We start from the raw sequence: 24,944 nt of genomic DNA, 5'->3' as shown, positions 1-24,944 counted from the left end.
TCCCCCTCTCTCCTGGCCTGGGGACCAGCTTCTCATCTTGAAGAACCTGTCTGGGGCCCTCCCTGAGGCCATAAGGCCCAAGGGGCAGGTTGGACCAGATTCTCCTGCCCCTCCCACCCTCAAGACAAAATCAGCTACTCCAGGACAGAGCTCCACTGTCACAGCCCTGCCAACACCTGTTTCAGGTTCCAGCTTCTAGCCCAGCATGGCATCTCCGGTACCCATCCAGGCCCTGCCCTTCATCCTGATTTTGCTGGCTGTCCCGGCTCCAGGAGCTGCAGGTCTGGGGGTAGAGAAGAGTTCAGAGGTGTAGACGAGGGCCCTGTGCCTTCCATAGCTCTCAAAGGGGGTCTGGTTGGTTAGGAGCGGGGCTGGTGATGGCAGTGAGGCCAGAAGTATGGCAAAGGAATGGAGGCTAAGGGCAGGGCTGAGGTTGAGCACTGTCTGGCTCCCAAGCAACTCAGGGGAGTCATCTAACTTCTGCAGCTCACGTCAGCCACCTGGTGGTCAGACTCACAGGCCTGGTGCTGCTCTGCCAGCTGAATGCAGAGGGGAGGGGAAGATGGGATACCCCACCTTTAGCGAAGGCCCCTGGGGAGGTGCAGTCAGATCTGATGACCACTCGACGGCTGACCTCCATCTGAGCTACTTCCTGGCCTCCCTGCAGAATTCAACATCTCCAGCCTCTCTGGTCTGCTGTCCCCAGCACTAACAGAAAGCCTACTAGTTGCTCTGCCCCCCTGTCACCTCACCGGAGGCAATGCCACACTGATGGTCCGGAGAGCCAATGACAGCCAAGGTCTGCCACCCTTTCCCCAGATATCCCTCTGGTCCCTGAAGACCCCTTCCTAGGAACTCTCCGCCCCCACCCAGCATTCCTACTCACTCGTCCCTCCCAGCTGACCTCTAGAAGCTGTCCCTGAACCTGCCTTTTGCTCCCCATTTCCTGCCCAGTGGTGAAGTCCAGCTTTGTGGTACCTGCATGCCGCGGACGCAGAGATCTGGTGAGCGTGGTGGACAGTGGAGCTGGATTTACCGTCACCCAGCTCAGTGCATACCAGGTGACAGACCTTGTGCCAGGGACCAAATACTAGTAGGTATCTGACCCAGGATTGGGGCACCTGCAAGAGAGGGGGACGAGGGGAGCTGCGGCGTAGGGTTGGTCAGCATGGGGAAAGAGAGAGCATGGGAAGTGGAGGGCACCATGAAGGGGCACAGCTATGAAAGTGGGGGTACTGGCTTGCTCTATCTGCCCTCAATGTCCGAGATACATACCAAGGGGCCTGTACTTTCTCGCTCTCTCTCCCAACCCCCGCCTACAGCATTTCCTACCAAGTACAGAAGGGGACAACCGTGGAGTCCAGCAGAGAGGTCCCGATGTCCACCCTTCCTCGTGAGTACACTCCAGCCACTTTCACTGCTCAGGGCCCACGGCCGCCATGACATCCCCCCCCTGTACCTTCGGCAGCTTCGCTGAGCACTGGGCTCTCCACGTCCAGTTGACTCACATATGCTCCAGTGAACTAAAGGCTCCTCTCAGACAGGGATGGTACCCTAACAACTCCGTGTGTGTGTGTGTGTGTGTGTGTGTGTGTGTGTGTACATGTGTGTCCTGGAACTTAAACTCAGGACCTGTCCTTGGGCTTTGTTGCTCAAGGCTAAAGCTCTACCACTTGAACACCAGCTCCATTTCCACCAGCTTTTTGGTGGTTAATTGAAGAGTCTTGGACTGAGCCAGGCATGGTAGCTCACGCCTGCAATTCTAGCTACTCAGGAGGCTGAGATTTGAGGATCATGGTTCAAAGCCAGCCCTGGCACTGAAGACTGTGACTTTTATCTCCAATTAATCACTAGAAAATGGGAAGTGGGGCTGTGGCTCAGAGGTCGGGTGGTAGCCTTGAGCTGTAGCGCCTAGGGACAGTACCCAGGCCCAGAGTTCAAGTCCCTATGACCGACAAAAAAAAAAAAAAAAAAAAAAAAAAAAGAGGCTAGTTTTGAACTGTAATTTTCAGATCTTAGCCTCCTGAGAGGCTAGGATTACAACTGTAAGCTATTGACGCCAGCCCTCTAATAGCTTCTCAATTCCCAGTGACGGGCTCCCTAAATGCAGGTGTGAATGGGGTGTTTGGGCCCAGTGGTTAACTGGCTGCATGCTAACAGATGAAGGCGACTGGCTGAGTGGCTGAATTAGGGGCAGAGCTGTGTGTCTCAAGGAGATAAGGAGGCCTTCTGCCCACCAGCGCTGACCCCTCTTCTTCTGACAGGAAGGAATCTGGAGTCCATTGGGCTGGGAATGGCCCGAACAGGGGGCATGGTGGTCATCACCGTGCTGCTGTCTGTTGCCATGTTCCTGCTGGTTGTGGGCCTCATCCTCACACTGGCACTGGGCGTTCGCAAGTGAAGAGCCTGCCTGCGCGGTGATGAAGTCCAGCACTCTCTCTGTCCCCAGCTGCCTTCCTGCCGGCCTCAGCCAGCGGCCTTCCTGCTTCCCATCTCCCTCCCTCTGTCCTTCTTGGGGTCCCCCAGGCAGGTCTCACCTTCCAACACTCCTTACCACCCCCTCCCCTCTACTGTCAGCAATCTTCCCTCCCATCTACCCACTCTACCCTCATCACCACCTCCTCCTCCCTTTGTGACCTTGGGTAGTTATAATAAAGGCTGACCTCCACACCTGTGTGTCTCCCTTAATTAAATTCCCCTTGGGTGTGGACCTGTATGCCAGGCTGCAGGTGCACCCCGTCTCCTTCCCACTCCACGAATCTTCTTATGAGGGAGTCAGGCAGGGAGAGGAGAGGAGAGCCAAGTCGCACATGAATCAAGGTTTATTCAATTTTTTGGCAGTGCAAGAACGTTAGTTCTGTAACATCAGTCAATTCTATTATTGGTTTTTTTTTAAATCTAAACATAAACATACACATATACATATAAAGTTTGAATTTTTAGAAACCTTAGTTGTCAACTTTGGAAAATGTATTCTAGTTTACTACGTTAGCATTGTACAGAAATGAACATAGGAACTTTAAACTGTCCTCGTCCCTGTGAGTTTCATTGCAGAAACGAAATGTATTCTCTAAACAGTCATTTAAAAATTCAATAAGAAGTATAGGCAGGTGCCCACGGCTCCAAAAAAGAAAAAAAAAAGTATACAGGACAAAAATAAAAAGACCTAGGGCTATACCCCGTGGCATGTAGCCAGGCATGTGTGATGCCCTGGGTTCTGTTCACAGCCTGCATGAGGGGGGAAAATAACAGCGTTCCAATCACTAAGCAATGCGGGGAAATTCCTTAGACTAACTAAACTTAATAGATGGATTTGCAAAAACAAAACAGACAGAGTGCGTTTTGGGAGCCCGAGTGGCAGCTCCCAGACCCGCGCGGGTTCGGGGAATGGCGATAGGGAGCCGTGAGGAGTAGCTTCAGTGTTCACGCTAGGCCCGCAGGCCTGCACACACCTCCGACCCCCGCGTGCACACCCGCGCGTGCGGGGGACCCGGGGCGGGACCCGGGGAGACGCGCGTGTGCGCACGTGTGCGTGTGCGCGCGTGGCGGCCCGGCCTGGCGATGGCCCGGCCTGGCGGTGGCCGGCCTGGCGGTGGCCGGCCTGGCGCCGCCCCGGGTTCTTGCTCGAGGCTGGTCGGGGTTCCACCGCGGGCGTGGGCGCTGCTCGCAGTTCAATCCAGGGTTTACCACTTTCACGTTTCCAGAAGACCAAAGCCGGAAAGCCTCGGGCCGGGCGAGGGCTCCTCCAGCCAGGACCCCCACAGCCACGTGGCTCCGAGCAGCCGAGGACCAGTAGTGCTGGATGGATTGATCCCCGCCGCCCTGGCGCGCGCCCCGGGCCCCCGAGGGCGCCGCCGCCGCCCGCGCGCGCACCTGCGCCCACCTGCGCCCGCGCCCGGCCCGGCCCCGCCGGATATTGGCGCCCACGCAGCCGCCACGCGCCGCCCGCCCCCCGCGCCCGCCCCCGGCCCCCCGCGCGGCCCTCGGCGCGCCCTCGGCATGGACCTGCATCTGCAAGACCTCGACTTCTGGAGCGGCCTCCACGGCCAGGTGCCCGGGCTGCTGGACTGGGACATGGGCAACGAGCCCTTCCAGACCTTCACCACCGTGCACCTGCCCCCGGCCGAGCAGAAACGTGAGTGGGCAGGGCAAGGGCCGGCGCTGGGGAGGGCCCGCGGTGGGGGGAGAACCCGCGGTGGGGAGGGCCCGCGGTGGGGGGAGAACCCGCGGTGGGGAGGGCCCGCGGTGGGGAGGACCCGCGGTGGGGAGGGCCCGCGGTGGGGAGGACCCGCGGTGGGGGGGAGGGCCCGCGGTGGGGGGGAGGACCCGCGGTGGGGGGAGGGCCCGCGGTGGGGGGGAGGGCCCGCGGTGGGGGAGGACCCGCGGTGGGGAGGGCCCGCGGTGGGGATGACCTTCTGTGGGGGAGGGCCCGCGGTGGGAAGGGCCTGCGGTGGGGAGGACCCGCGGTGGGGATGACCTTCTGTGGGGGAGGGCCCGCAGTGGGAAGGGCCTGCGGTGGGGAGGACCCGCGGTGGGGAGGGCCCGCGGTGGGGGAGGACCTTCTGTGGGGGAGGGCCTTCTGTGGGGGAGGGCCTGCGGTGGGGGAGGACCCGCGGTGGGGAGGGCCCGCGGTGGGGGAGGACCTTCTGTGGGGGAGGGCCTTCTGTGGGGGAGGGCCTGCGGTGGGGAGGGCCTGCGGCGGGGGATGACTGTGGTGGGAGATGGCCTGCGGTGGGGAGGGCCTGCGATGGGGAGGAGGGAGATGGCCTGTGGTGGGGAGGGCCCGCGGTGGGGGATGACTGTGGTGGGAGATGGCCTGCGGTGGGGAGGGCCTGCGATGGGGAGGGTCTGGGCATCTGGAGGTTCTTTGGTGGGGGAGGGTCTGCGGAGGGAAATGAGGGTCAGGAGCTGCAGTGGGGATAGGTGTTGGGGGTTCAGGAAAGTGGGAGGTGGGGAAGGGTCTGTGGAGAGGATAGTCTAAGATGGGAATTGGGGAAAGTGGGATGGGGGATGGGGTGGGAGAGGGCCTACCACAGAGGGCGGGTGATGGGGTTGTGGAGATGCAGGGGAGGGGACTGCAGGGAGTGCCTCAGCATGCCAGCCTCTCACTGGGGACACTACCCTGAGCTCCCCGCTTCCCCCTGCATGTGCCCGGGGAACAGTGACCTGTGCAGCCCGGTTGCTTCCTGAGGGCCATTCCAGTCCTGACCCGAGGGGGTGGCCCCTGGCACTTGGCCTGAGTCTTTTTGCTTGGCCCCTGCTTGGCACCATATTGTATGCTGTATTTCTTTTCCTTTCTTTATCGCCAGTCCTGGGGACTGATCTCGGCCTGAGCACTGTCCTTGGGCTTTCCTCAAGACTAGAGCTCTATCACTTGAGCCACAGCACCACTTGGTAGCTTTTCTATGTACGTGGTACGGAGGAAGCAAACCCTGGTCTTCATGCATGCTAGGCAAGCACTCTACCACCAGGCCAAATTCCTGGCCCTGTTTATTTATTTTTAAAAACCCTGCTAGGTTTGTTCATGGTTGTGTGCATTGCCTGACTTGTCCATGCACTCAATGTTTGCCCACTCCCATGGGCCTCAAGTGTAGTGATTTTTGAGGTGATTAACCTCGTGTACATTCAACCTGTTCCAACTTGCTCACTATTCTTTCTGCAGGCAAATGTTGTTTTTGCAGTGATGCTCATTCCACCACCAAAGCCTTCACCAACTACCCAACTCCTAATCCATTTCTGTTTGTGTACTACATGCAGTCTGCCTCCTTATTTCCAACTGTGTTGTTTGCCATCACCTGTATAAGTTGGCCTCCTGGTCCTATGTGACAGTGCTGGGTCTTGAGTTTTTGGTCTGCTTTTATGCTCAGAACTGTGGCTCTACCACTCAAACTCTGCCTCCACTCTAATGTTTTATTGATAAATTGGAGATCATTTCACCATCTTCTCCATGGGGCTGGCTTGAGACTGTGCAGGGAGGGGGTCCTGTTTCCACCTATCTTAGCTAGGATTACAGGAGTGAGCCACCGGAGCCCAGGTCCAGTTTATTATTTTGTTTTATCTTTTGTTTGTTTGGTTTTTTGTGGGTCATGGGCCTGGGCGCCCGATCCTGAGCTCTTCAGCTCAAGGCTACCACCCTATCCTAGGCCTGGAAATTGTCCCTGAACTCTTCATCTCAAAGCTACCATCCTACCTTGAGCCAAAGCCCCACTTCCCATTTTCTAGTGGTTAATTGGATATAAGAGTCACAAGGACTTTAGTGCATGGGCTGGCTTTGAACCTTGATCCTCAGATCTCAGCCTCCAGAGTAGCTGGGATTACAGGCATGAGCCAGTTTATTCTTTTTTTGTTTGTTATTTTTGCCAGTCCTGGGGCCTGAACTCAGGGCCTGAGCCCTGTCCTTGAGTTTTTTTTTTCTTCAAGGCTCACACTTTACCACTTGAACTACAGCACCACTTCTGGCTTTTTTCTGTGTATCTGGTAACAAGGAATTGAACCTGGGTCTTTGTTCATGCTATAGGCAGGCACTCTACTGCTAGGCCAAACTCCCAGCCCTCGTTTATTCTTTAAATATATAGCTTTATTTTTATTTGGGTGTTGTACAGAGGCATTACCATTTCATAAGTACTCATAAAAATGAGTACTTTCGTTTTGTTTTGTGGGTCTTGGGGCTTGAACTCTGGGCCTAGGCATTGTTCAGCTCAAGGGTAGAGCCCTACCCCTGAAGCCACAGCTCAATTTCCCATTTTCTAGTGGTTAACTGGAGATCAGAGTCTCAAGTTCTTTAGTGCCTGGGCTGGCTTTGAACCATGATCCTCAGATCCCAGCCTCCTGAGTAGCTAGGATTACAGGCATGAGCCACTGTGCCCGGCTATGAGTATATTTCAGTGTCATCCTTCCACTGTCCAACTTTTTGTTGTTGTTGTTTACTAGAGATAAGAATCTCACAGACTTTTCTGAACTGGCTAGCTTTGAACTATGACCCTCAGATATCAGTCTCAAGAGTAGGTAGGATGATTACAGGCCTGAGCTACTGATGCCTGGAGAGATTTTCCAATTTCAATGCTAGTACAGGAAAAGTATTAATATGGTTGTATAGCCAACGTTTGTTCCATTCTGAGATAGGATCTCTGTATGCTGCTAAGCTGACCCCAAAGTCTCAACCCTGCCTCAGCCTTCTTTGTTTTTTTGCCAGTCCTGGGGCTTGAACTCAGGGTCTGGACATTGTCGTTGGGCTTTCTCAAGGCTAGTGCTCTGCCACTTGAGCCACAGCACCACTTCTAGCTTTTTCTGTGTATGTGGTACAGAGGAATCAAACCCAGGGCTTTGTGAATGCTAGATAAGCACTGTCACTAGGCCCTGGCTCTTGGCCCTGCCTCTGCCTTCTGACTGCTGAGACTGAGTTCACCTGGCCCACAGTTGCTGAACTGTTAGTGGTTCTTTAGAATGGTGGTTGGCTCGTTTGTGACAGGCTTGCTCTATGGCTTAGGGTATTCTCCAACTTGATATTCCTCTGTCTTCAACTTCGTAACTTCTGGTATTATTACAGGTGTACACTGCCATACAAGACTTCTTAGTGCTTCTAATAATTTGTATATTGATATTATATGGTTTTCTCTATGGTGGCTCATACCTGTAATCCTAGCTACTCAGGAGGCTGAGATCTGAGGATGGAGGTTCAAAGCCAGCCTACGCACAAAAGTCGGTGAGACTCTTATCTCCAATTAACACCAGAAAATTGGAAGTGGCGCTGTGGCTCAATGTGGCAGAGCACTAGCTGTGAACTGCAGAGCTCAGGGACAGCACCCAGGTCTCACGACCAACCAAAAAAAGAAGAAAAAGATGCATGTCACCACAGAGCAAGTGTCAAAAACAACCATAGTGGTCTGGGAATGTGGCTCAGTGACAGAGTGCTTGCCTAGCGTGTGTGAAGCCCTGGGTTCCATTCCTCAGTACCACATACACGGAAATAGATGGAAGTGGCATAGTGGTTCAAGTGGTAGAGCTTTAGCCTTGAGCACAGAGAGGCTCGAGGACAGAGCCCAGGCCCCGAGTTCAAGGCTCAGGACCAAAAAAAAAAAAAACCCCAAACCCAACCAAAAACCAAAGCCAAACACGTGGCTTAGCTCAGTGGTAGAGTGCACCGTAACCCCCAGCCCACTGTCGGGGAGAATGGACCGAGGAGGAGGTGGAAGCAAACCCCGCAGTGCCCGCTTAGTATCAGCAACTCCCCAGCCACTCCCAACACCCTGCAAGGTCATAGAAATACTGCTGTGTCTTGACTGTCTCCTTACTGTGTTTTTGCCAGTTGCCAAATACAAACTCAGAATAGTTGAACCGCCAGTATTGCCTCTGGATAAAAAGTATAAGGCCGATGAAGATGGTGAGTAGCCAGAGGTGTGGTGGGGCTCAGGGCATCCAGAGCCAGTGAGCTGCCATGGTGACTCGCCATTCCCTTTCTGTTCTGCACAGACCCAGATATTGAGCCCAACCTGTGGATGTGGGTAGACCCCAATGTCGTGTACCCACCTGGCAAGATGCAGGTCAAAGAAGCCAAGTGGGCGCGTCCGCCAAGCCCTCCTCTCAGCTCCCAGCCATCTGTGAAGGAGGAAGGCAGCTGCTCAGAGGGGGCAGAAGAGGAATCCCCCCAACCTTCCTCCGGCTTGGGATCACCCCCCGAGGAGCAGAAGCCCAGCCAAGTTGTTGTCCCTCTGCCCTGCCCCTGGCAGGTACGAGTGGTGTGGGCTTTGGGTTTCTTAGGGACAGGTTAGCAGGTTTAGAGGTGACCGTTACTTTGGGTTGGGGAGAATCCCAGATGTTGGTGGTAGACCATTCCCCGTCCAGCCAGTGCCCCCCAGAGTGAAGGCCACGGAGTGAGGACCAGTTCCTACTCTGTGCCCTCTAGCTCGCGGAAGAGGAGGCAGCCCAGGACCAGGATGACAGCTCCTCTGTGGCCCTCCCATCCCCTCCTACAAGGGCCCCCCTCCAGAGTCGGAGGCTTCGGCAACCCATCAGCTCAGAGGGCAGACTCTGGTCCCGACCTCCACTCAATTACTTCCACCTAATTGCCCTGGCACTAAGAAACAGTCCCCACTGTGGCCTCAACGTGCAGCAGATCTACAGTTTCACTCGGTATGTGCCGGGGCCCTGTACAGGGGAAGGGAGGGACAAGGCCGTCTCAGGTCTTCTAGTCTTCCCCTGGCCTCCCTGACTCAGTTTCTCCATTTGGATCTGAGGTCTCTTTTCTCAGGCACATATGTGCCTGCCCGTGTACAAGAACACAGCTCCCACCGCTCCTCAGCCTTTTGTCTTAGCTGTCCTTTTCAATGCGAGTTCATACTCCTTCCCCACCCTTTTCAGAATGAGCCAGGGTAAAATCTGTGTGTTCGAGGACTGTCCTGCCAGGCAGGCACAGCTCTCTCAACCCCAGGGCCCCAGGGAGTCACACTGAAAAAGGATTTGGATGCAATGTGTAAGGGCACATATGTGCTCACACCTGTTTACACTGAGATGGAACCCAGGGCCTCACAAAGCTGGACTGTACTTCACCCGAGCTACAGCCCAGGGCCTTCATTCAGCCATCAGCCACAGTCAAGTAGACAAGAGTACAAGGGAATTTCTCAAGAGGTTTTCCAGTAGTAGAAAAAGAAGCTACTCCATCAGAATAGGAATCTCCTGTGCTCTTGCTGAAGTCAAAAGCCCCGAGCCCTAGGGAAAGGGAGGAAAATGAGTCTGAGGCGGGGGCAGTAACTCAGGCTTAGAAAAGAGGGCAGGGGCAAGATTTTCCCCTTGCTTAATCAACAGAGGGCAGTTCTGGGCCAGCATCCCATTACCCCCTTGAGGAAAGGGCTGAGGCCCCCCCCACTCCTGGGGGTGGGGACACTGGAGAGAAAGGTCTCCCCCCACCTCAGAGAAACTTTGCCTGTCTTCCCTGTCCACAGACAACACTTCCCCTTCTTCCAGACGGCTCCCGAAGGCTGGAAGAATACCGTCCGGCACAACCTGTGTTTCCGAGACAGCTTTGAGAAAGTGCCCATCCCCGTGAACGCGGAGGCGGGCCCCCGGCCCCGCTCCTGCCTCTGGAAGCTGACGGAGGAGGGACGCCGCCGCTTTGCGGAGGAGGCCCGCACCTTGGCTTCCACTCGGCTGGAAAGCATTCAACAGTCCATGAACCAGCCAGGTGTGAAGCCTCCTCATGCATGGGCCCAAAGTTGGGGACCCAGGGGACAGTGTGGTCGCTTGGGCCACCCTTCGGGGCATCTTCTGTAGGGAGCAGGGTGATATCTGCAGGGCGGGGGATGGGGAGAGGCCTCTCAGGTTACCCAGGGAGGAGAAGAACTGATGGGGAACAGCCAGGGGCAGCTGGCTGCTCTTGACCCTAGGGGAATGGTGCCAGACACAGTAAGGAAGGGGCACAGATTTGGGGACTCTGCCCTCCTCCAGCAGGTCAGGAAGCCAGGGGAGGAGACTTTGGAACCCTGAGCAGCTGGCCTATGGGAGAGCAGCTTTCCAGATTGTTGGGTGGGGGGAGCCATTAGGAATTGCAGGTTACTCTGAACCTTCTCCTTTTCTTGCAGATATGATGCCTTTCCTCTTTGACCTTTAAGAAGCACAAGTTAGAAATGCCTTATAAAGCTTCTCTGCATCCTGTACATGTGTGTGTGGTCTCTGAGTAGGTGGGTCAGTGCCCGCTACACGGGTAGAAATGGGGTACCCCTCAAAGGTGGGTGATACTTCGGATGCTTCAGCAGTGGGGGAAGTGGCTCTATGCTTTTCCTCCTCAGTAGAGGGGAACTCACTCTCCCAGGGACCAGGGCCAATTCCTATTTTGTCTGAAAACTGTTCAGAAAAGTTAACCTGCCAGCTTTGGACATGCCAGCCACTCATTGACTAAGGAGCAGTGGGGTGGGGCGTGCCTCACTGCAGTGGTGGGAAGAGCTAATGCAGATCACACCAGGGCTATAGTCACAGGGTCTAAGGAAATAAGATGCAAGATGGGAGAAAAGGGCTCTTTTTGAGATAGGATTTGGCTAAGTAGCCTAGGTTAGCTTGGAACTTGAGATGTGTTTGCAGGTCTCTGGAGTGCTGGGACTATAGCTGCGAACCATGATACATGATACCCATTTTTTTATTTTTTGCCAGTCCGAGGGCTTGAACTCAGGGCCTAAGCACCGTTCTCGGGACTTTCTCAAGGCTAGAGCTCTACCATTTGAGCCACAGCGCTTTTTCTGTATTTGTGGTACTGAGGGATCCAACCCGGGTCTTCGTGCATGCTAGGCACTCTACCACTAGGCCAAACTCTGGGCCCAACCCAATTTTTTTCTGAGACAGGGTTTGCTATATAGCTTGAATTCTCCTACTTACAGGCATGGATCACCATACCCAGCTTGTAGCAACATCATTTTTTATTTACTTGGTGTTGGTACTAGGCCTTCAGCTCTTGTTCTGCTTTTTTTTTGAGGGGGGGTGTCATAGGACTTGAACTCTGGGTCTGGGCACTGTCCCTGAGCTCTTGAACTCTGGGCTACCGATTTACCCCTTGAACTACAGCACCGCTTCTGGTTTTCTAGTGGTTATTGGAGATTAGAGTCTCAAGGACTTTTCTGCATGGGCTGGCTTTGAACCTTGATCCTCAAATCTCAGCCTCCTGAGTAGCTAGGATTACAGGCATGAGCCACCGCATCCGCCGAGCTTTATTCAGCTTTTTCACTCAGAAGCTTCCCAGGGATAGAGGCAGAGGAAGTCAAGTTCACAAAGAACCTTCAGTTTCCTTCTGCATTAGGGTCCTTCAGAGTCACAGAATTATATTTATGTGCTGTCATGTTTAGCTTCCAGTTGTACTGTTTTCTCTTTTTTTAGTGGTCCATTGTGGGGCTTGAACTCAGGACCTTGGCACTGTTCCTCAGCTTTTATTTTTTTTGCTAAAGGCTTGTACTCTTATCATTTTGAGTCACAGCTCTAATTCTGCTTTTCTGGTGGTTAATTGGAGATGAAGAGTTTCAGAGACTTTTTTTGTCCTGGCTGGCTCTGAATCCTCAGATCTCAGCCTCCTCAGTAGCTAAGATTATAAGCCTGAGCCAACAGCAACCAGCTTCTCAAGTTTTGTTGTTTTTTTTTTCTTAATGGCTCAGCTGGTGCTTTACCATTGGAGCTATGCTCCAGCTTTTTTTTTTTTTCCCCTGATCAATTGGAAATAAAAGTCTCAAGAACTTTCCTGCCTTGGCTGGCCTGAACTGCCGTTTTTCACATCTTGGTAGGTGCTACTAATTAGAAGAATGGTAGCTGCATGCTTTCTGTTCTCCAACTCTGAACAGCTCTACCTTTAAGGAGAATATTAACTCTGGGCAGCTTGGGTTTTGAAGGTTTTAACCTAATTTGATGCCTAATGGACCAATGGATGCAAAGTGTTGAGACAGGCACGAGTAAAAATACAGTTCTTCTACTTGAGTTTTTCCACTGATTTCGGACTATTAGATATCCCTTTACTAAAGCTTTTCAACTATTAACAAGATACCTGGCATGGAGGCATACTGCCATAATCCTAGCACTCAGAAAGCTGAGACAGGCTGGGCGCTGGTGGCTCAGGCCTGTAATTCTAGCTACCCAGGAGGCTGAGATCTGAGGATCAAGGTTCAAAGCCAGCCCGGGCACAAAAGGACCTGAGACTCTTATCTCAAATTAACCTCTAGAAAAGGGGAAGTGTGGCTTGGCTCCAGGGTAGGGTGGTAGCCTTGAGCTGAAGAGCTCAGGGACAGCGGTCCAGGCTGAGGACAAGCCCCATGACGTGACAGATGGCTCACATCAGGAGTTCAAGGCCAGCCTGGACAGTGCAGCAAGTTCCAAGCAGGCCTGTGCTACCTAGTGGCATCCGGTCTGAACTGTCACAGACGTGACAGGGGTAGCAGAGGACTTCGGAGTTCATTCAGGGGCTGGGATGTAGGAGCACTGAATAGCATGCATGAGACTCAAGCACCCAGCGACACAGACAGACACAGACAGTCCGCAAGCACGACTCGGAAGGCTTCACCCGGGACCCTTTCATTCTTCAAGCTACCACGAGCCAGGTGAAGCCTGTATTTCAGAGAGTTCATGGAGAAAAAATAGGAGGAAAGTTCCGGGCTGAGAGCTGGGGATGCCGGGGGGCTGGGGATGCCGGGGCGCTGGGCGGACCCTGGACGCGGCCTGCAAGTCCAGGAGGGGACGCTCAGCAGCTGGGGTCCTTGGAAAGAGCTTTGGACTCCCCGGCCTCACCTTTCCCGCTCTCGAGGTCCAGTCCTTGCACAGCATCCACGGCCGCCGCGGCCCGGGCTCTCGCACGTGGGTTTCCGGACAACGGTGGAGGTGGCGGAGGAGCGGCCAGCGTCCCGACGCGCAGCCGCAGAACCGCGTGCAGCGGCGACCTCCGGCCGCTAGGGGGCGCGAGGGCTGCTGGGCGCGCTCCTCCTCCGGGAGGTCAGAGGTCAAGGGTTAGTGGATGGCGGCGAGTTTCCTGCCGGTGACGGAGGTTCGTGATCCTGAGCCGATGGCGCCCCCGCAGCGTTGCCCTCTGTGCCGCCAGACTTTCTTCTGTGGCCGCGGACATGTGTACAGCCGGAAACATCGGCGGCACCTGAAGGAAGCTCTGGAAAGACTGCTGTCCCGGGTGCGGACGCGGGCTGGGGCGGGGACGCAGGCCGGGCGGCCTGGGGAGCTGCCCTGGGACTCATCCCGGCCCTGGTCCCCGCAGGTGGAGGCGGCCCGCAAGGCTGTCCGCGCCGCCCAGGTGGAGCGCTACGTGCCCGAGCACGACCTATGCTGCTGGTGCCCGTGCTGCGGCCGAGAGGTGCGGAGGCACCTAAGCCATGGAAACCTGACGGTGCTGCACGGGGGCCTGCTGGAGCACCTGGCCAGGTGGGTGCTGGTCAGGGCCTGCTGGAGCACCTGGCCGGGTGGGTGCTGGTCAGGGCCTGCTGGAGCACCTGGCCGGGTGGGTGCTGGTCAGGGCCTGCTGGAGCACCTGGCCGGGTGGGTGCTGCATGGGGGCCTGCTGGAGCACCTGGCCGGGCGGGTGCTGGTCAGGGCCTGCTGGAGCACCTGGCCGGGTGGGTGCTGCACGGGGGCCTGCTGGAGCACCTGGCCAGGTGGGTGCTGGTCAGGGCCTGCTGGAGCACCTGGCCAGGTAGGTGCTGGTCAGGGCCTGCTGGAGCACCTGGCCAGGTGGGTGCGGGTCAGGGGCCTGCTGGAGAACCTGGCCAGGTAGGTGCGAGTCGGGAGCATTATCAGTCTCTGAAGTAGAAGTTTTCTGGTCACCATGGTGAATCACTGCCCACCAACTCAACTTGGTTGGGAAGAAGGGAGAGTGGAGATCTTGAAAGAGGTCTGCAGCAGTGCTCCCCTGCCTCGTCCAGGTTGGGAATCCCATGCCAGGGTGGTACTTCACCTAATACTCGGGTTCCCAGGATCTGAATCTGAGATGACTCCTTCTTTCAGCCCAGAACATAAGAAAGCGACCAACAAATTCTGGTGGGATAACAAGGCTGAGATCCACATGAAAGAGAAATTTCTAATCTCCCCCCAGGACTATGCACGGTAAGTCACTGGTTATGGTTATTAGCAAAGATGAACTAGCTGAGTTAATTCATTCAGTCTTTGCCAACTAGTTTGAGAGAGTTTCCCTAACTTTGCTTGGGTGTAGCCATGCATACTAATCACTAAGCCACTTATTTGGGAGGCAGAGACAGGAGAATCTGAATTCTAGGCCAACCTGAGCCAAATATTGAAACCCTCAAAACAAAGAGGTCAAGACCTGAATTTAATCTCCAGCATGTTTAAGAAAACGTTATGAGAGGATTGTGATTTAATGGTAGAGTGCTTGCCTAGCACACATGAAACCCTATATTTGATTCCTTGGTACCACATACACAGAAAAAGCTGGAAGTGGTGCTGTGGCTCAAGTGGTAGAGCATGCCTAGCATGCACAAAGACCCAGGTTCAATTCCTTGGTACCACATACACACAAAAACCGTTAGTGGGGCTGTGGCTCAAGTGGTAGAGCACTAGCTTTGAAAAAGCCCAAGAACAGTGCTCAGGCCCTGAGTGCAAGCCCCAGGACTGTAAAAAAAAAGAAAAAAAACCCACAGTAATAATAAAATAAAATAAAAATTAGAATATATAAGGTAATACAGCATGGTATAGTGTAATGCCCAAGTCTCAGGACGACCACCAAAGAGACCACCGAGAGTCAGACATTCCTAAATGCAAAAGCAAGGCTTTATCCAGGCAGGCCCCCTCACACAACAGAGCTTAGGAAGAAGCCCCGAGCTAAAATTTTACAGGGCTTTTAAAGGTAAAGACCACAGATTTACAGAACTAGGTGTCTGAGTAAGATAAGGTGGGGGGGGGGGGAGTTAGGGACAGGCGGGAGGTTTCCATGCCAGTAGAGTCCTAATTAGCTGTCTGAGGGTAGTTTTATGGCTTAGAAAACAAATGCCATCCCTGGAATTTACACGAGTTCTGATTAATTTTAACACAGACAGGTCAGTTCCTGAGACTTATGGGCACCACAATTCTGTTTCTTTAATTTATGTGCTGTTTATATAAACCGCAAGATGGTTACTGCCTCAGAATGGGGGGGCGCTTTTTAGCTCCTCAATAGCATTTTCTTTTAACAGTGAATCAATGTAGAAAGATGATCTCAGCCAGACACTAGTGGCTAATACCTGTAATCCCAGGTACTCAGGAAGCTGAGATCTGAGGATTGCAGTTGAAAGCCAACCCAGGCAGGAAAATCTTTTGAGTCTCACCTAAATAACCCCTCTCTGTATAAAATCTTAATATTATTATATTGGGTGGGGGGAGAAGGAAACCAGCCAGGCACTTGATTTCCTCAAGTGTGGAAGCATAGAATATTACTGCTGTTGGAAGATGGATGCCAAAATATGTAAATTTCCACCTTATAGCATCTATACTTTTTTTTGTTTTTGCAAAAGGGGTGTAGTTGAAGGAGATTTGGTGCCAAAATAGCAATCTAGGTGAGTTACATACACAAGGTGGTTTGTTTTTAATGTTTTTTTTGTTTGTTTTTTTGCCAGTTGTGGGGCTTGAACTCAGGGTCTGAGCACTGTCCTTGGACTTTTCTCAAGACTAGAGCTCTACCACTTGAGCCACAACACCACTTCCAGCTTTTTGCTGTGTATGTGGTACTGAGGAATCAAACCGAGGTCTTCATGCATGCTAGGCAAGCATTCTACCACTAGGCCAAACTCCTGGCCCTGTTTTTTAATGTTCTTTTGTGGGTTTTGATTATTGTCAAAATTAAAAAATTACTAGGGAGCTTTTCACAACTGGCAGGCCGGGGATTTAGGCTGATTTGTCCCTTTTCTTTTAGATTCAAAAAATCCATGGTGAAAGGTTTGGATTCCTTTGAAGAAAAAGAGGATGAGGTAATCAAAGAGGTAGGTAGGAAAGGCTCCTAAGAACCCATCTTCAAGCCGAAGTGGCTCACACCTGTAATCCTATCTGCTCAGGGGGCTGAGATCTGAGGATCAAGGTTCAAAGCCAGCCCCAGGCACAAAAGGACCTGAGACTTTATCTCCAGTTAACCTCTAGAAAATGGGAAGTGGGGCTTGGCTCAAGGGTAGGTCTTTAGCCTTGAGCTAAAGAGCTCAGGGACAGCTCCCAGGCTGAGTTCAAGTCCCATGACCCACCAAAAAAAAAACCCTATCTTCACGATGCTGACCCCATGATGTTGAACTCATGTGAGCATCTTCTTTCCCCGCAGATGGCAGCTCAGATCCGAGAGGTGGAACAGAGCCGGCAGGAGGTGGTCCAATCTGTCTTAGAGGTTGGTTTCTCTCCAACGATCCAGAGCAGTATCCAAATCCACTTATCCCACCTTTCCTAGATCCAGCCTTTCAACTTGCAGCTCTTCTCAGAGAAGTCGAGACTCCATTCCTTTCTGGTTGGCTTGAACCCCCTGCGGGCCAGGGGCAAGCCTGGGCATGGGGATGTGGGTGGGATCTTCTAGGACACTGGACTCTGGAGTGTGGGGCATGGCCGTGGTAGGCTCTTAAGCACCTTAGACACATTTATTTTTCCTGAATCAAACTCAGCCTCAGACAGAGCCAGACCCAGAAGAGGGCTCTTCAGCACCTGGAAGCACCTGGAAGGAGACAAACAGGTAGGACTGTGGGAAAACATCTGGCCTGTGGGCTCCAGGCCTCACACTCAGCTGCTCACCTGCTGCCTGTATTGATAATTTCGTATGACCTGAAAAAGGGTGTAGCCAAATGAGTTTTGGCAGGAAAAAGGATGTTTTTTAGAGCAATCTAAGATAGGATGGGTGGGAACTAGGAAGAAAGTTCTAAACTTTTTTATCCTCAGGGCTCAAGGACCTCACCTGGCAGCCTGGCTTCATTTGTCTTTCAGCCAAATAGCTTCCAGCTCTCAGCAGCCCTCACAGTTGGACTTGCAACCTGCTCCAGAGCTTGACTGGATGGAGACAGGCCAACCTCTAACATTTATTGGTCATCAGGTACAGTGGACCAGCCAAGCCAACAGGCCAATGCTCCCTCTGTCTAAGGATCATCACCTTCCTGGCTTTCCTGCCATGGGCACTAAACTGTCTCACCAAGACTCTTAACCCCACCTCATTTCTCAAATCGTATCAGCAAGTTTATGTATTAACTGTAACTCTTGTCTCAACATTGGGACAATTTCTACTCTCTCGGCATCACCCTTGAAACCCACACCCCGCAACTCAGCATTGTCATCTTATAGGTCCTAGTTATCAGCACAGGTTATCTCTACTAGAAACAGATGCAGCACCTTCTAAAGTTACACATGTACTCTGTGTAAAAATAAGCCTCTCTTTCACAAGTCCATATATGTGATCTGAAAACATTCTTCTAGACACATCCACTATTAAGATTGGGATCCTGGGGCCAGGAGTTTAGCCTAGTGGTAGAGTGCTTGCTTAGCATGCACTAGGACTTGGGTTTGATTCTTTAGTACCACATACATAGAAAAAAGTCAGAAATGGTGCTGTGGATCAAGTGGTAGAGCTCTAGCCTTGAGAAAGCCCAAGGACAGTGCTCAGGCCCTGAGTTCAAGGCCTAGGACAGGCCAAAAAAAAAAAAGACTGGGAGTTTCTGAGGCCAGGATTGTCCTAATGGCTTAGGGGTCTTTGAACAGGATTGGCATGACAGTGGTTTCGTCCTCCTCCCTAGAACAGCTGTTTTGTCTCTTATCTTGGATATTTTCTCCATTTCCACTATAGGATACACCCGGAGTTGGTAACATCCACTCAGGTAAGGGCCCCGATATTTCTAGAAGCAGTTGAAACCCCAATTAAATCAGCGTTATCAGTTAAATGTAAATGTAAATAACTTTTGTCATGCTAAAGACTGATTATACCAAGTGTTGGGCAAAGATATGGGAACCAGAATTTTGTTATACCCCTGATGGAGTGATGGGAAAAGTAAAATGATAGCACCTTGGGGGGGGGGGGGAGGCAGAGCTGGGCGCCATGGTCATGCCTGTAACCCTAGCTACTCAGGGGGCTTGAGATCTGAGGATTGAAGTTCAAAGCTAGCCTAGGCACTAGTCCTGGAGACTCCAATTAGCCACTAGAAAAAGGATCCTGTGGCTCCAGGGATAAGGCAATACCTCGAGCCTTTCAAGGCTCAGGGGCAATGCCCAGGCCCAGAGATTAAGCTCCCCAACAACAAAAATTGTCCCAACAACCCCCCATACCTCGCCCTGGATAATATCCCTGAACATATCAGCTCAAGTGGTGAGTGCTCAACCATTTTTGGCCACAGTGCCACTCCTGGAGATAAGAGTCTCAAGGACTTTTGTGACTGGACTAGCTTTGAATTGCCATCCTCAATTTCAGCCTCCTGAGTAGCTAAATGTACATTAAGGAATGGAACCCAGGACTTTATACATGCTAAGCAAGCACTCTACCATTCTTTTCAAGTCTATCAACTGTCTGAAACTAGAATTACCAAATTGCATTTCTAGTTCAGTCAGGCAGAGTAACAGCTGGCAGATCTTTTTTTTTTCAATCTCCAATACTACCAAAAATGCTTTTAACTTTGGAGTGGGTCTTTCTACAGGTGCCACACCACCCTGGATGATCCAAGATGATGAACACAGCTTTGGAAAACAACAAATAGGGCCATCCTATGAAGAATTTCTTAAAGAGAGTAAGTTCAGAGCTGTTAGCTAAACTGCAGTAGTATGTATCTGAAGCTCAGGCAGAGTGGGGCCAGTTTGCCGGCCAATCAAAATGGTTTCCTTATTATTGCAGAGGAAAAAGAGAAACTCAAGAAACTCCCCCCAGATAGAGTAGGGGCCAACTTTGATCACAGCTCTAGCACTACTGCAGGCTGGCTACCCTCTTTTGGCAGAGTATGGAATAATGGACGCCGCTGGCAGTCGAGGTATGAATCCATTTGATACTCCTAGCATCAACCCTGTGGAGCGGTCACCACCCTATTAACTTTTTATTTCCTTTCAGGCATCAGTTCAAAACTGAAGCTGCAGCAAGGAATAAGCAAGTCACATAAAGAAAAATGCTAATTATTCCCATCCAAATACTATTATGGCCAAATACTTTTCAATTGCTTCTCTTAGAACACAGACACACACACACACATTCATTTGATGTAATAAAATTTTATTTTTCCAAATGTACAGCTGGTTGGACCTGTTTAAAAAAAAATTTAAGTGAGAACCAGAGTCTTGAAAAGGGGATGTGCACTTGTAAGCTGTTCAGTTCTTGGGTCTGTTGTGCTCACCTGTTCATGCATCTTCACCAGCAGCGGGGGCATCTCCACCTTTAGTATTTCTAGTGTAGATTACTTGAGCTCTGTGCTTTGAAACCAATTTGATAAGTCCTAAGGAAAAAAGGAATAAAACTTTAGCAGTAGTTCTGTAAAATTATTTCAATTTAGATAGAAGAGGCTCTGAAGCATGGCCTAGCATGGAGGAAACCCTGTATTGATTCCATGGTATCACATACAGCAAAAGTTGGAAGTGGTGCTGTGGCTCAACTGGTAAAGCACTAGCCTTGAGAAGGCCCAAAGATAGTGCCTAGGCCCGAGTCAAACCTGAGGACTGGCAAGAAAAAAAAAAAGGCAGCCGCACCATGGTTCACACCTGGAATCCTAGCTACTGGGGAAGCTGCATTGAGGACCACAATTCAAAGTCAGCCCAGGCACTAAAGGGTTATCTCCAATTAACCACCAGAAAACTGGAAGTGGCACTGTGGCTCAAGGGATAGGGCAGTAGACTTGAGCTGAGAGCACACCAAGTACCACGACTGATACTGACTCACACAAAGGCAAAAATATACTTGTCTAGTGCTGGTGGCTCATACCTGTAATCCAGGTATGCAGAAGGCTGAGAACTAGGATAATGTTTTGAAGCCAGCCTGGACTGAAAAGTCCCTGTGAGACTCTTACTTTCAATTACCAGAAAACTGGAAGTGGGGCAGTGGATCAAAGTGGTAGAGAACTTAGCACCCAAGAAAGACCCACACAGACCCCAAAACCTAAAACAAGACAAAAACACTCCAGTTTCCTCTAAGTTCTACATGCTTCCAGACTAGACTTTCATGGGGAATGAGTGAGAAGTAAACCAAGACCTTTTCTCTAAAACTCGTATTCGACCCGTAAACGCCCTGCTTACCTTTACTGAGTAGTTCCTGAAGGGCTGCTCTAGCCAGGGAGCCACGAATCTTCAGCCTCTCAGAAACCACAGCCGGGGTGATGAGCTTATAGTTGGGAACTTCCTTACAGAGCTTGTCGTAAGTGGCTTTGTCAAACAGGACGAGGTTGTTGAGCTTGTCCCGGACCTTGCCTTTGGACCACTTCTGCTCACAAGCGCGCGGGAAGCGAGTCAGTACTGCGGGCCGCGCCGCTCTCGTGCCCGCCCTTCCGCGGACGCGGTGTCCCGCCGCCTCCGCGCCCGCGCCCCCTTACCTTCTTCTTGGCCTTGCCCCCGGACTTGTTCACTGGGTCCTTGTCTTTCTTGGCCGACTTCCCGGCGTCCTTCTTCTTCTTGTCGTCCTTGGGAGGCTGCGGGGGGAAGCAGTGCGGGCCGGTCCTGAGTCGACCCCGCGCCCCAGCGCCGAGCACGTGGGGCGGCCCCGCGCGCCCAGGCCCGGCCCCGCCCGCAGCCCTCCCCGCGGGGTCGCCCGCTCGGCGGCCCGGCGCCGCTCGGCCCGGGGAACCCGCGCCCGTCACACCCACGAGCTCACCATCGCGAAGCCCGGAGAGCGGGAGGCACGGCTGCTGCTCCGTCAAGATGTCGGACAGAAAGGAAGTGCTGCTCACGGACCAGCCCAGAAACCTCAGTGCGCGGCGAGCACTTCCGGGGCGAGGGGCGGGGCCGCGCGGAGGAAGTGACGGCGGGAGAGGGAGCACCGCCCGCCGCTCTCCACGTGATGCTGCCCTGATCTTCCGGGCCCTGGGAAACAGGAAACGACTTCAGCCTGCAGCTGCGAATGCGCACGCGCCGCTAGTGGTGGGCGGGGCACTGCGAGACAGCCGGGGGAGTGGGAGGGGGGACGCGTTTCCGGGGCCACATCCGGGTGTCCCCGCGGCAGCCATGGCGATTTTTAGCGTGTACGTGGTGAACAAAGCTGGTGGCCTCATTTACCAGTACGACAGCTACGCGCCGCGGACGGAAGCTGAGAAAACCTTCAGTTACCCGCTGGACCTGCTGCTCAAGCTACACGACGACCGCTTGCTGGTCGCCTTCGGCCAGCGCGACGGCATCCGGGGTGGGCCGGAGGCGGGGCCCGCCGCGGTGGGGGCGGCGGCGTGGCCGGCGTAGGGGGCGTGGCCGGCGTGGAGGGGCGGGGCCCGCCGCGGTGGGGGCGGGGTCGGAGGGGATTCCCCAGTCCCCCACCCCCCCACCCCCCACCCCGGCCCGGCCCCGCCGCGGGAGCTGCACTGACCCCCGGCCTCACCCTTGCAGTGGGCCACGCGGTGCTGGCCATCAACGGCATGGACGTGAACGGCAGGCAAACGTCCGATGGAAAAGAGGTGCTGGAGTATCTGGGCAACCCAGCCAACTACCCGGTGTCCATTCGGTTCGGCCGGCCCCGCCTCACCTCCAATGAGAAGCTTATGCTGGCCTCCATGTTCCACTCGTGAGTACCCAGCCCTTCCCGGAGCAGGAGGCTGGCGCCTGGCTCTGGGGGCGGAGCCGTCGGTTCTTGTAAAAACGACTGGCAGCGCGGTGGGGAGGTCGGGCCTCAGTCGGTTTCATTTTCCTGAGCCTTACTGTCTTCATCTTTAAGGCAATTGAATTAAACGACCTTTAAAATGGACTAAGTAAATGTGCACATGATCCCCAGGGTGTTTGTTTTACCCTGGGATTTCAGTGTAAAATGTTTTATGGCAAAATAGGGAGGGCAGGGGCAAAATAGCTTAGTGGTGGAACACTTACCTAGCAAACTATGCAATAGAAAATAGAAGTCATACGAACTTGAATTTTGTTGTTGTTGTTGGTCATGGGGCTTGAACTTGGGGCCTGGGTATGACCTTGAGCTCTTCAGCTCAAGGCTACGGCTCTACCACTTTGAACTGTGATACCACTTCCAGTTTTCTGGTGGGTAATTGGAGGTAAGAGTTTCATGGTGGCTCATGCCTGTAATCCTAGCTACTCAGGAGGCTCAGATCTGAGGATCAAGGTCCAAAGCCAGCCAGGGCACTAAAGGACCTGAGACTCTTATCTCCAATTAACTTCTAGAAAATGATAAGTGGGGCTTGGCTCAACGGAGGGCTCAGGGACAGGGCCCAGGCAGGGTTCAAACCCCATGACCCACCAAAAAAAAAAAGTTTCATCGACTTTCCTACCCAGGCTGTCTTTGAACTGTGATCTTCAGATCTCCGCCCTTTGAATTGCTAAGATTACAGGTGTAAGCCACCAGTGCCCAGCTGAAATTCAGATAGACCACATTCAGGCTCCTGACTGTGCCAGGCTGTAAAATAAATTCTCTACAGGTAGGATTAACTCAATGGAAAAGTGAGGGGTGCATTTGCTACTTGCCTCCTTTACACACAGGCTCTTTGCCATTGGTTCCCAGCTGTCTCCTGAACAGGGAAGCTCAGGCATTGAGATGCTGGAGACAGACACATTCAAACTGCACTGCTTCCAGACACTGACAGGTATGTGTCTCTATGTAGGCCAAAGGGATAGTTGACTGACCAAAAACAGGTTTAGTAAACAGGGGTGGTGTCAGATTTTCCTGGGACAGTGGAACAGACACATCTATTTACTTGTTTTGTGAAGCCAAAGCCAATATTTAATCTAAAGCTGATTTTTTTTTTTATGTCACTCACCATGTTCAGCCCTGGCTATCCTGGACTCAGAAAACTTGACTTTAATATTAATATTGCACACACATAGCAAGTGTCAAGTGTTGTTCCAAAATGAAATTTGAAAGCCAAGTAAATTTGGCCTTTGGATTGTATCATTGCTTCACCTCTAATGCAGATAACTGAAAACTGCCATCCTTGTCTCGTTTGGCACAAAGTGATTCTTGGAGTGGGAGTAAGTGACACAGATAGAACTGGAAACCTGGTCTCCGCCTGAGTGACTAAACTCACCACATTTCTTTAGCCCCTTCTGTAGCTCTTGCATGATGAAGCAATAGATACAGATTTGTAATATCCTTTACAAAATTGAAGTTGATGTCACTTGCTACTTTTTGTACCTCTGGTATAACTTATCCCTGGCCTCTCTCCAGGGATCAAGTTTGTGGTACTGGCAGATCCCAGGCAAGCTGGAATAGATTCTCTTCTCCGAAAAATTTATGAGATTTACTCAGACTTTGCTCTCAAGAATCCATTCTACTCACTGGAAATGCCCATCAGGTAGGTGACCCCATTTCACAGACAGTGGTCAAAACATTGTGCTCTCCCTAAATCATATGAAGTTTACGAGATTTTTTTTTTTTTTTGCCAGCCCTGGGGCTTGAACTCAGAGCCTAGGTACTCCTTGAAGTGGGAGCTCCTTGAGCTTTCCTGAGGCTACCTTACTTGAGCCACTTAGTACCACACACTAAGGAATCAAACCTAGCGCTTTGTGCATGCTAGGCAAGTACTCTACCCCTAGGCCATACTCCTAGCCCATAAAATACATCACTAGCCCTTTGAGACTCTAAAGACTTTCCTTGGAATTCATGCCTTTCAAATAGTGTTTCCACTGATTCTGCCTCTATACCCCAAAGGGGAAGGTAGCCTTAGACCTGATGCTTTTCTGTCTGCTGGATTTGGCTTAGGTGTGAGCTGTTTGAGCAGAATGTGAAGCTAGCTCTGGAGGTAGCAGAGAAGGCTGGAACCTTTGGACCTGGGTCGTAAACTGAACTGGCAGTGGGACCTCAAATTCTGCAGCAGAGGTTCTGCTGCCTCCACTCTAGTGGAGATCCTGTTGCAGCAGCCTTGGAGTATACTTGAAAATGGGGGACTTCTGAGCTGGAATGTTTGCTGTCTTCCATACATATCGTATATATCAAGTTCCTGCTTTCTGACTGTACAGATTTATTTATGGAAAAGGTAGGATCGTAAGTGCTATAATAAACATTCCTTAGTTCTGGTGTTTGCTGTCCTGACTGATGGTGTTGGGAAAAAAAAAGATGAGGGCAAACTGGGCAAAGATGGTGAGGGATGCAGCTGTGCAAGGCGATAAATGCCTAAAATCCCAGCTACTTGGAAGGCACAGGTAAACTTGTGACCCAAGACCAGCCCAGTTGAAAGTGAAAGAAAAAAAGCAAAAAAACAGACAAGTAATGGGAATTTCAGGGTGAGGAAATACTGTGTTTTGGAAGAAAACAAAGCTTTGTTTGTGTTTGTTAATAAGTGAGCATCTTTCTTTGTGTATGTGGGCCTGGGCCTGGGCCTGGGCCCAAGGCTACTGACCTACCCCTTGAGCCCCACCCCCACCTCTCACTT

The 24,944-nt window shown here is 52.4% G+C and overlaps 5 protein-coding genes and 1 long non-coding RNA gene across 10 annotated transcripts; 4 read left to right on the top strand and 2 right to left on the bottom strand.

Annotated features, from left to right (window-relative positions):
- The first annotated feature begins 180 nt into the window (after positions 1-180).
- Upk2 (uroplakin 2) lies at positions 181-2,657 on the top strand. Its single transcript, XM_090319796.1, has 5 exons — positions 181-281; positions 668-799; positions 955-1,093; positions 1,323-1,393; positions 2,265-2,657. Exons 1-5 carry the CDS (start codon positions 206-208, stop codon positions 2,399-2,401), a joined length of 555 nt encoding a protein of 184 aa, XP_090175922.1. The 5' UTR covers positions 181-205; the 3' UTR covers positions 2,402-2,657.
- Positions 2,658-3,999: 1,342 nt separating this feature from the next.
- Positions 4,000-10,649, top strand: Foxr1 (forkhead box R1). Of its 3 annotated transcripts, none has more exons than XM_090319372.1 (6): positions 4,000-4,135; positions 8,306-8,380; positions 8,470-8,726; positions 8,974-9,129; positions 9,961-10,177; positions 10,575-10,649. In XM_090319372.1, the coding sequence occupies exons 1-6, from the start codon at positions 4,000-4,002 to the stop codon at positions 10,601-10,603; spliced, it is 870 nt and encodes a 289-aa protein (XP_090175498.1). In that variant the 3' UTR covers positions 10,604-10,649. The 3 variants fall into 3 exon arrangements, with proteins under 3 accessions (XP_090175498.1, XP_090175497.1, XP_090175499.1); XM_090319371.1 differs by having other exon boundaries at positions 8,903-9,129; positions 9,939-10,177; XM_090319373.1 differs by lacking the exon at positions 10,575-10,649 and having other exon boundaries at positions 8,903-9,129; positions 9,961-10,136.
- On the bottom strand, positions 8,510-13,330 carry LOC150045489 (uncharacterized). The gene is made up of 3 exons (XR_016532800.1): positions 13,249-13,330; positions 9,494-9,705; positions 8,510-8,595 (listed from the first exon to the last, which is right to left on the bottom strand). It is a non-coding gene; the product is annotated as an uncharacterized LOC150045489 (long non-coding RNA).
- A 141-nt stretch (positions 13,331-13,471) lies between these two features.
- Cenatac (centrosomal AT-AC splicing factor) lies at positions 13,472-19,661 on the top strand. Of its 2 annotated transcripts, none has more exons than XM_090319366.1 (11): positions 13,472-13,639; positions 13,724-13,887; positions 14,467-14,565; positions 16,364-16,430; positions 16,757-16,819; positions 17,088-17,155; positions 17,404-17,509; positions 18,254-18,284; positions 19,095-19,184; positions 19,289-19,421; positions 19,499-19,661. In XM_090319366.1, the coding sequence occupies exons 1-11, from the start codon at positions 13,472-13,474 to the stop codon at positions 19,545-19,547; spliced, it is 1,038 nt and encodes a 345-aa protein (XP_090175492.1). In that variant the 3' UTR covers positions 19,548-19,661. The 2 variants fall into 2 exon arrangements, with proteins under 2 accessions (XP_090175492.1, XP_090175493.1); XM_090319367.1 differs by having other exon boundaries at positions 13,478-13,639; positions 17,359-17,509.
- Positions 19,637-21,345, bottom strand: Rps25 (ribosomal protein S25). Its single transcript, XM_090319370.1, has 5 exons — positions 21,242-21,345; positions 20,964-21,059; positions 20,671-20,854; positions 19,779-19,877; positions 19,637-19,687 (listed from the first exon to the last, which is right to left on the bottom strand). Exons 1-4 carry the CDS (start codon positions 21,242-21,244, stop codon positions 19,783-19,785), a joined length of 378 nt encoding a protein of 125 aa, XP_090175496.1. The 5' UTR covers positions 21,245-21,345; the 3' UTR covers positions 19,637-19,687; positions 19,779-19,782.
- Positions 21,346-21,536: 191 nt separating this feature from the next.
- Positions 21,537-24,589, top strand: Trappc4 (trafficking protein particle complex subunit 4). 2 transcript variants are annotated; one of them, XM_090319368.1, is made up of 5 exons: positions 21,537-21,766; positions 21,964-22,138; positions 23,056-23,159; positions 23,741-23,867; positions 24,275-24,589. In XM_090319368.1, the coding sequence occupies exons 1-5, from the start codon at positions 21,592-21,594 to the stop codon at positions 24,351-24,353; spliced, it is 660 nt and encodes a 219-aa protein (XP_090175494.1). In that variant the 5' UTR covers positions 21,537-21,591; the 3' UTR covers positions 24,354-24,589. The 2 variants fall into 2 exon arrangements, with proteins under 2 accessions (XP_090175494.1, XP_090175495.1); XM_090319369.1 differs by lacking the exons at positions 21,537-21,766; positions 23,056-23,159 and having other exon boundaries at positions 22,004-22,138.
- The last annotated feature ends 355 nt before the right edge of the window (positions 24,590-24,944 follow it).

Source organism: Megascapheus bottae, chromosome 27 (genome assembly GCF_031878675.1).
Source record: "Megascapheus bottae isolate mThoBot1 chromosome 27, mThoBot2.hap1, whole genome shotgun sequence".
Lineage (NCBI taxonomy): Eukaryota > Metazoa > Chordata > Mammalia > Rodentia > Geomyidae > Megascapheus > Megascapheus bottae.
The sequence above is the reverse complement of the archived record's forward strand: the minus strand, read 5'-3'. Positions and strand labels throughout refer to the sequence as shown.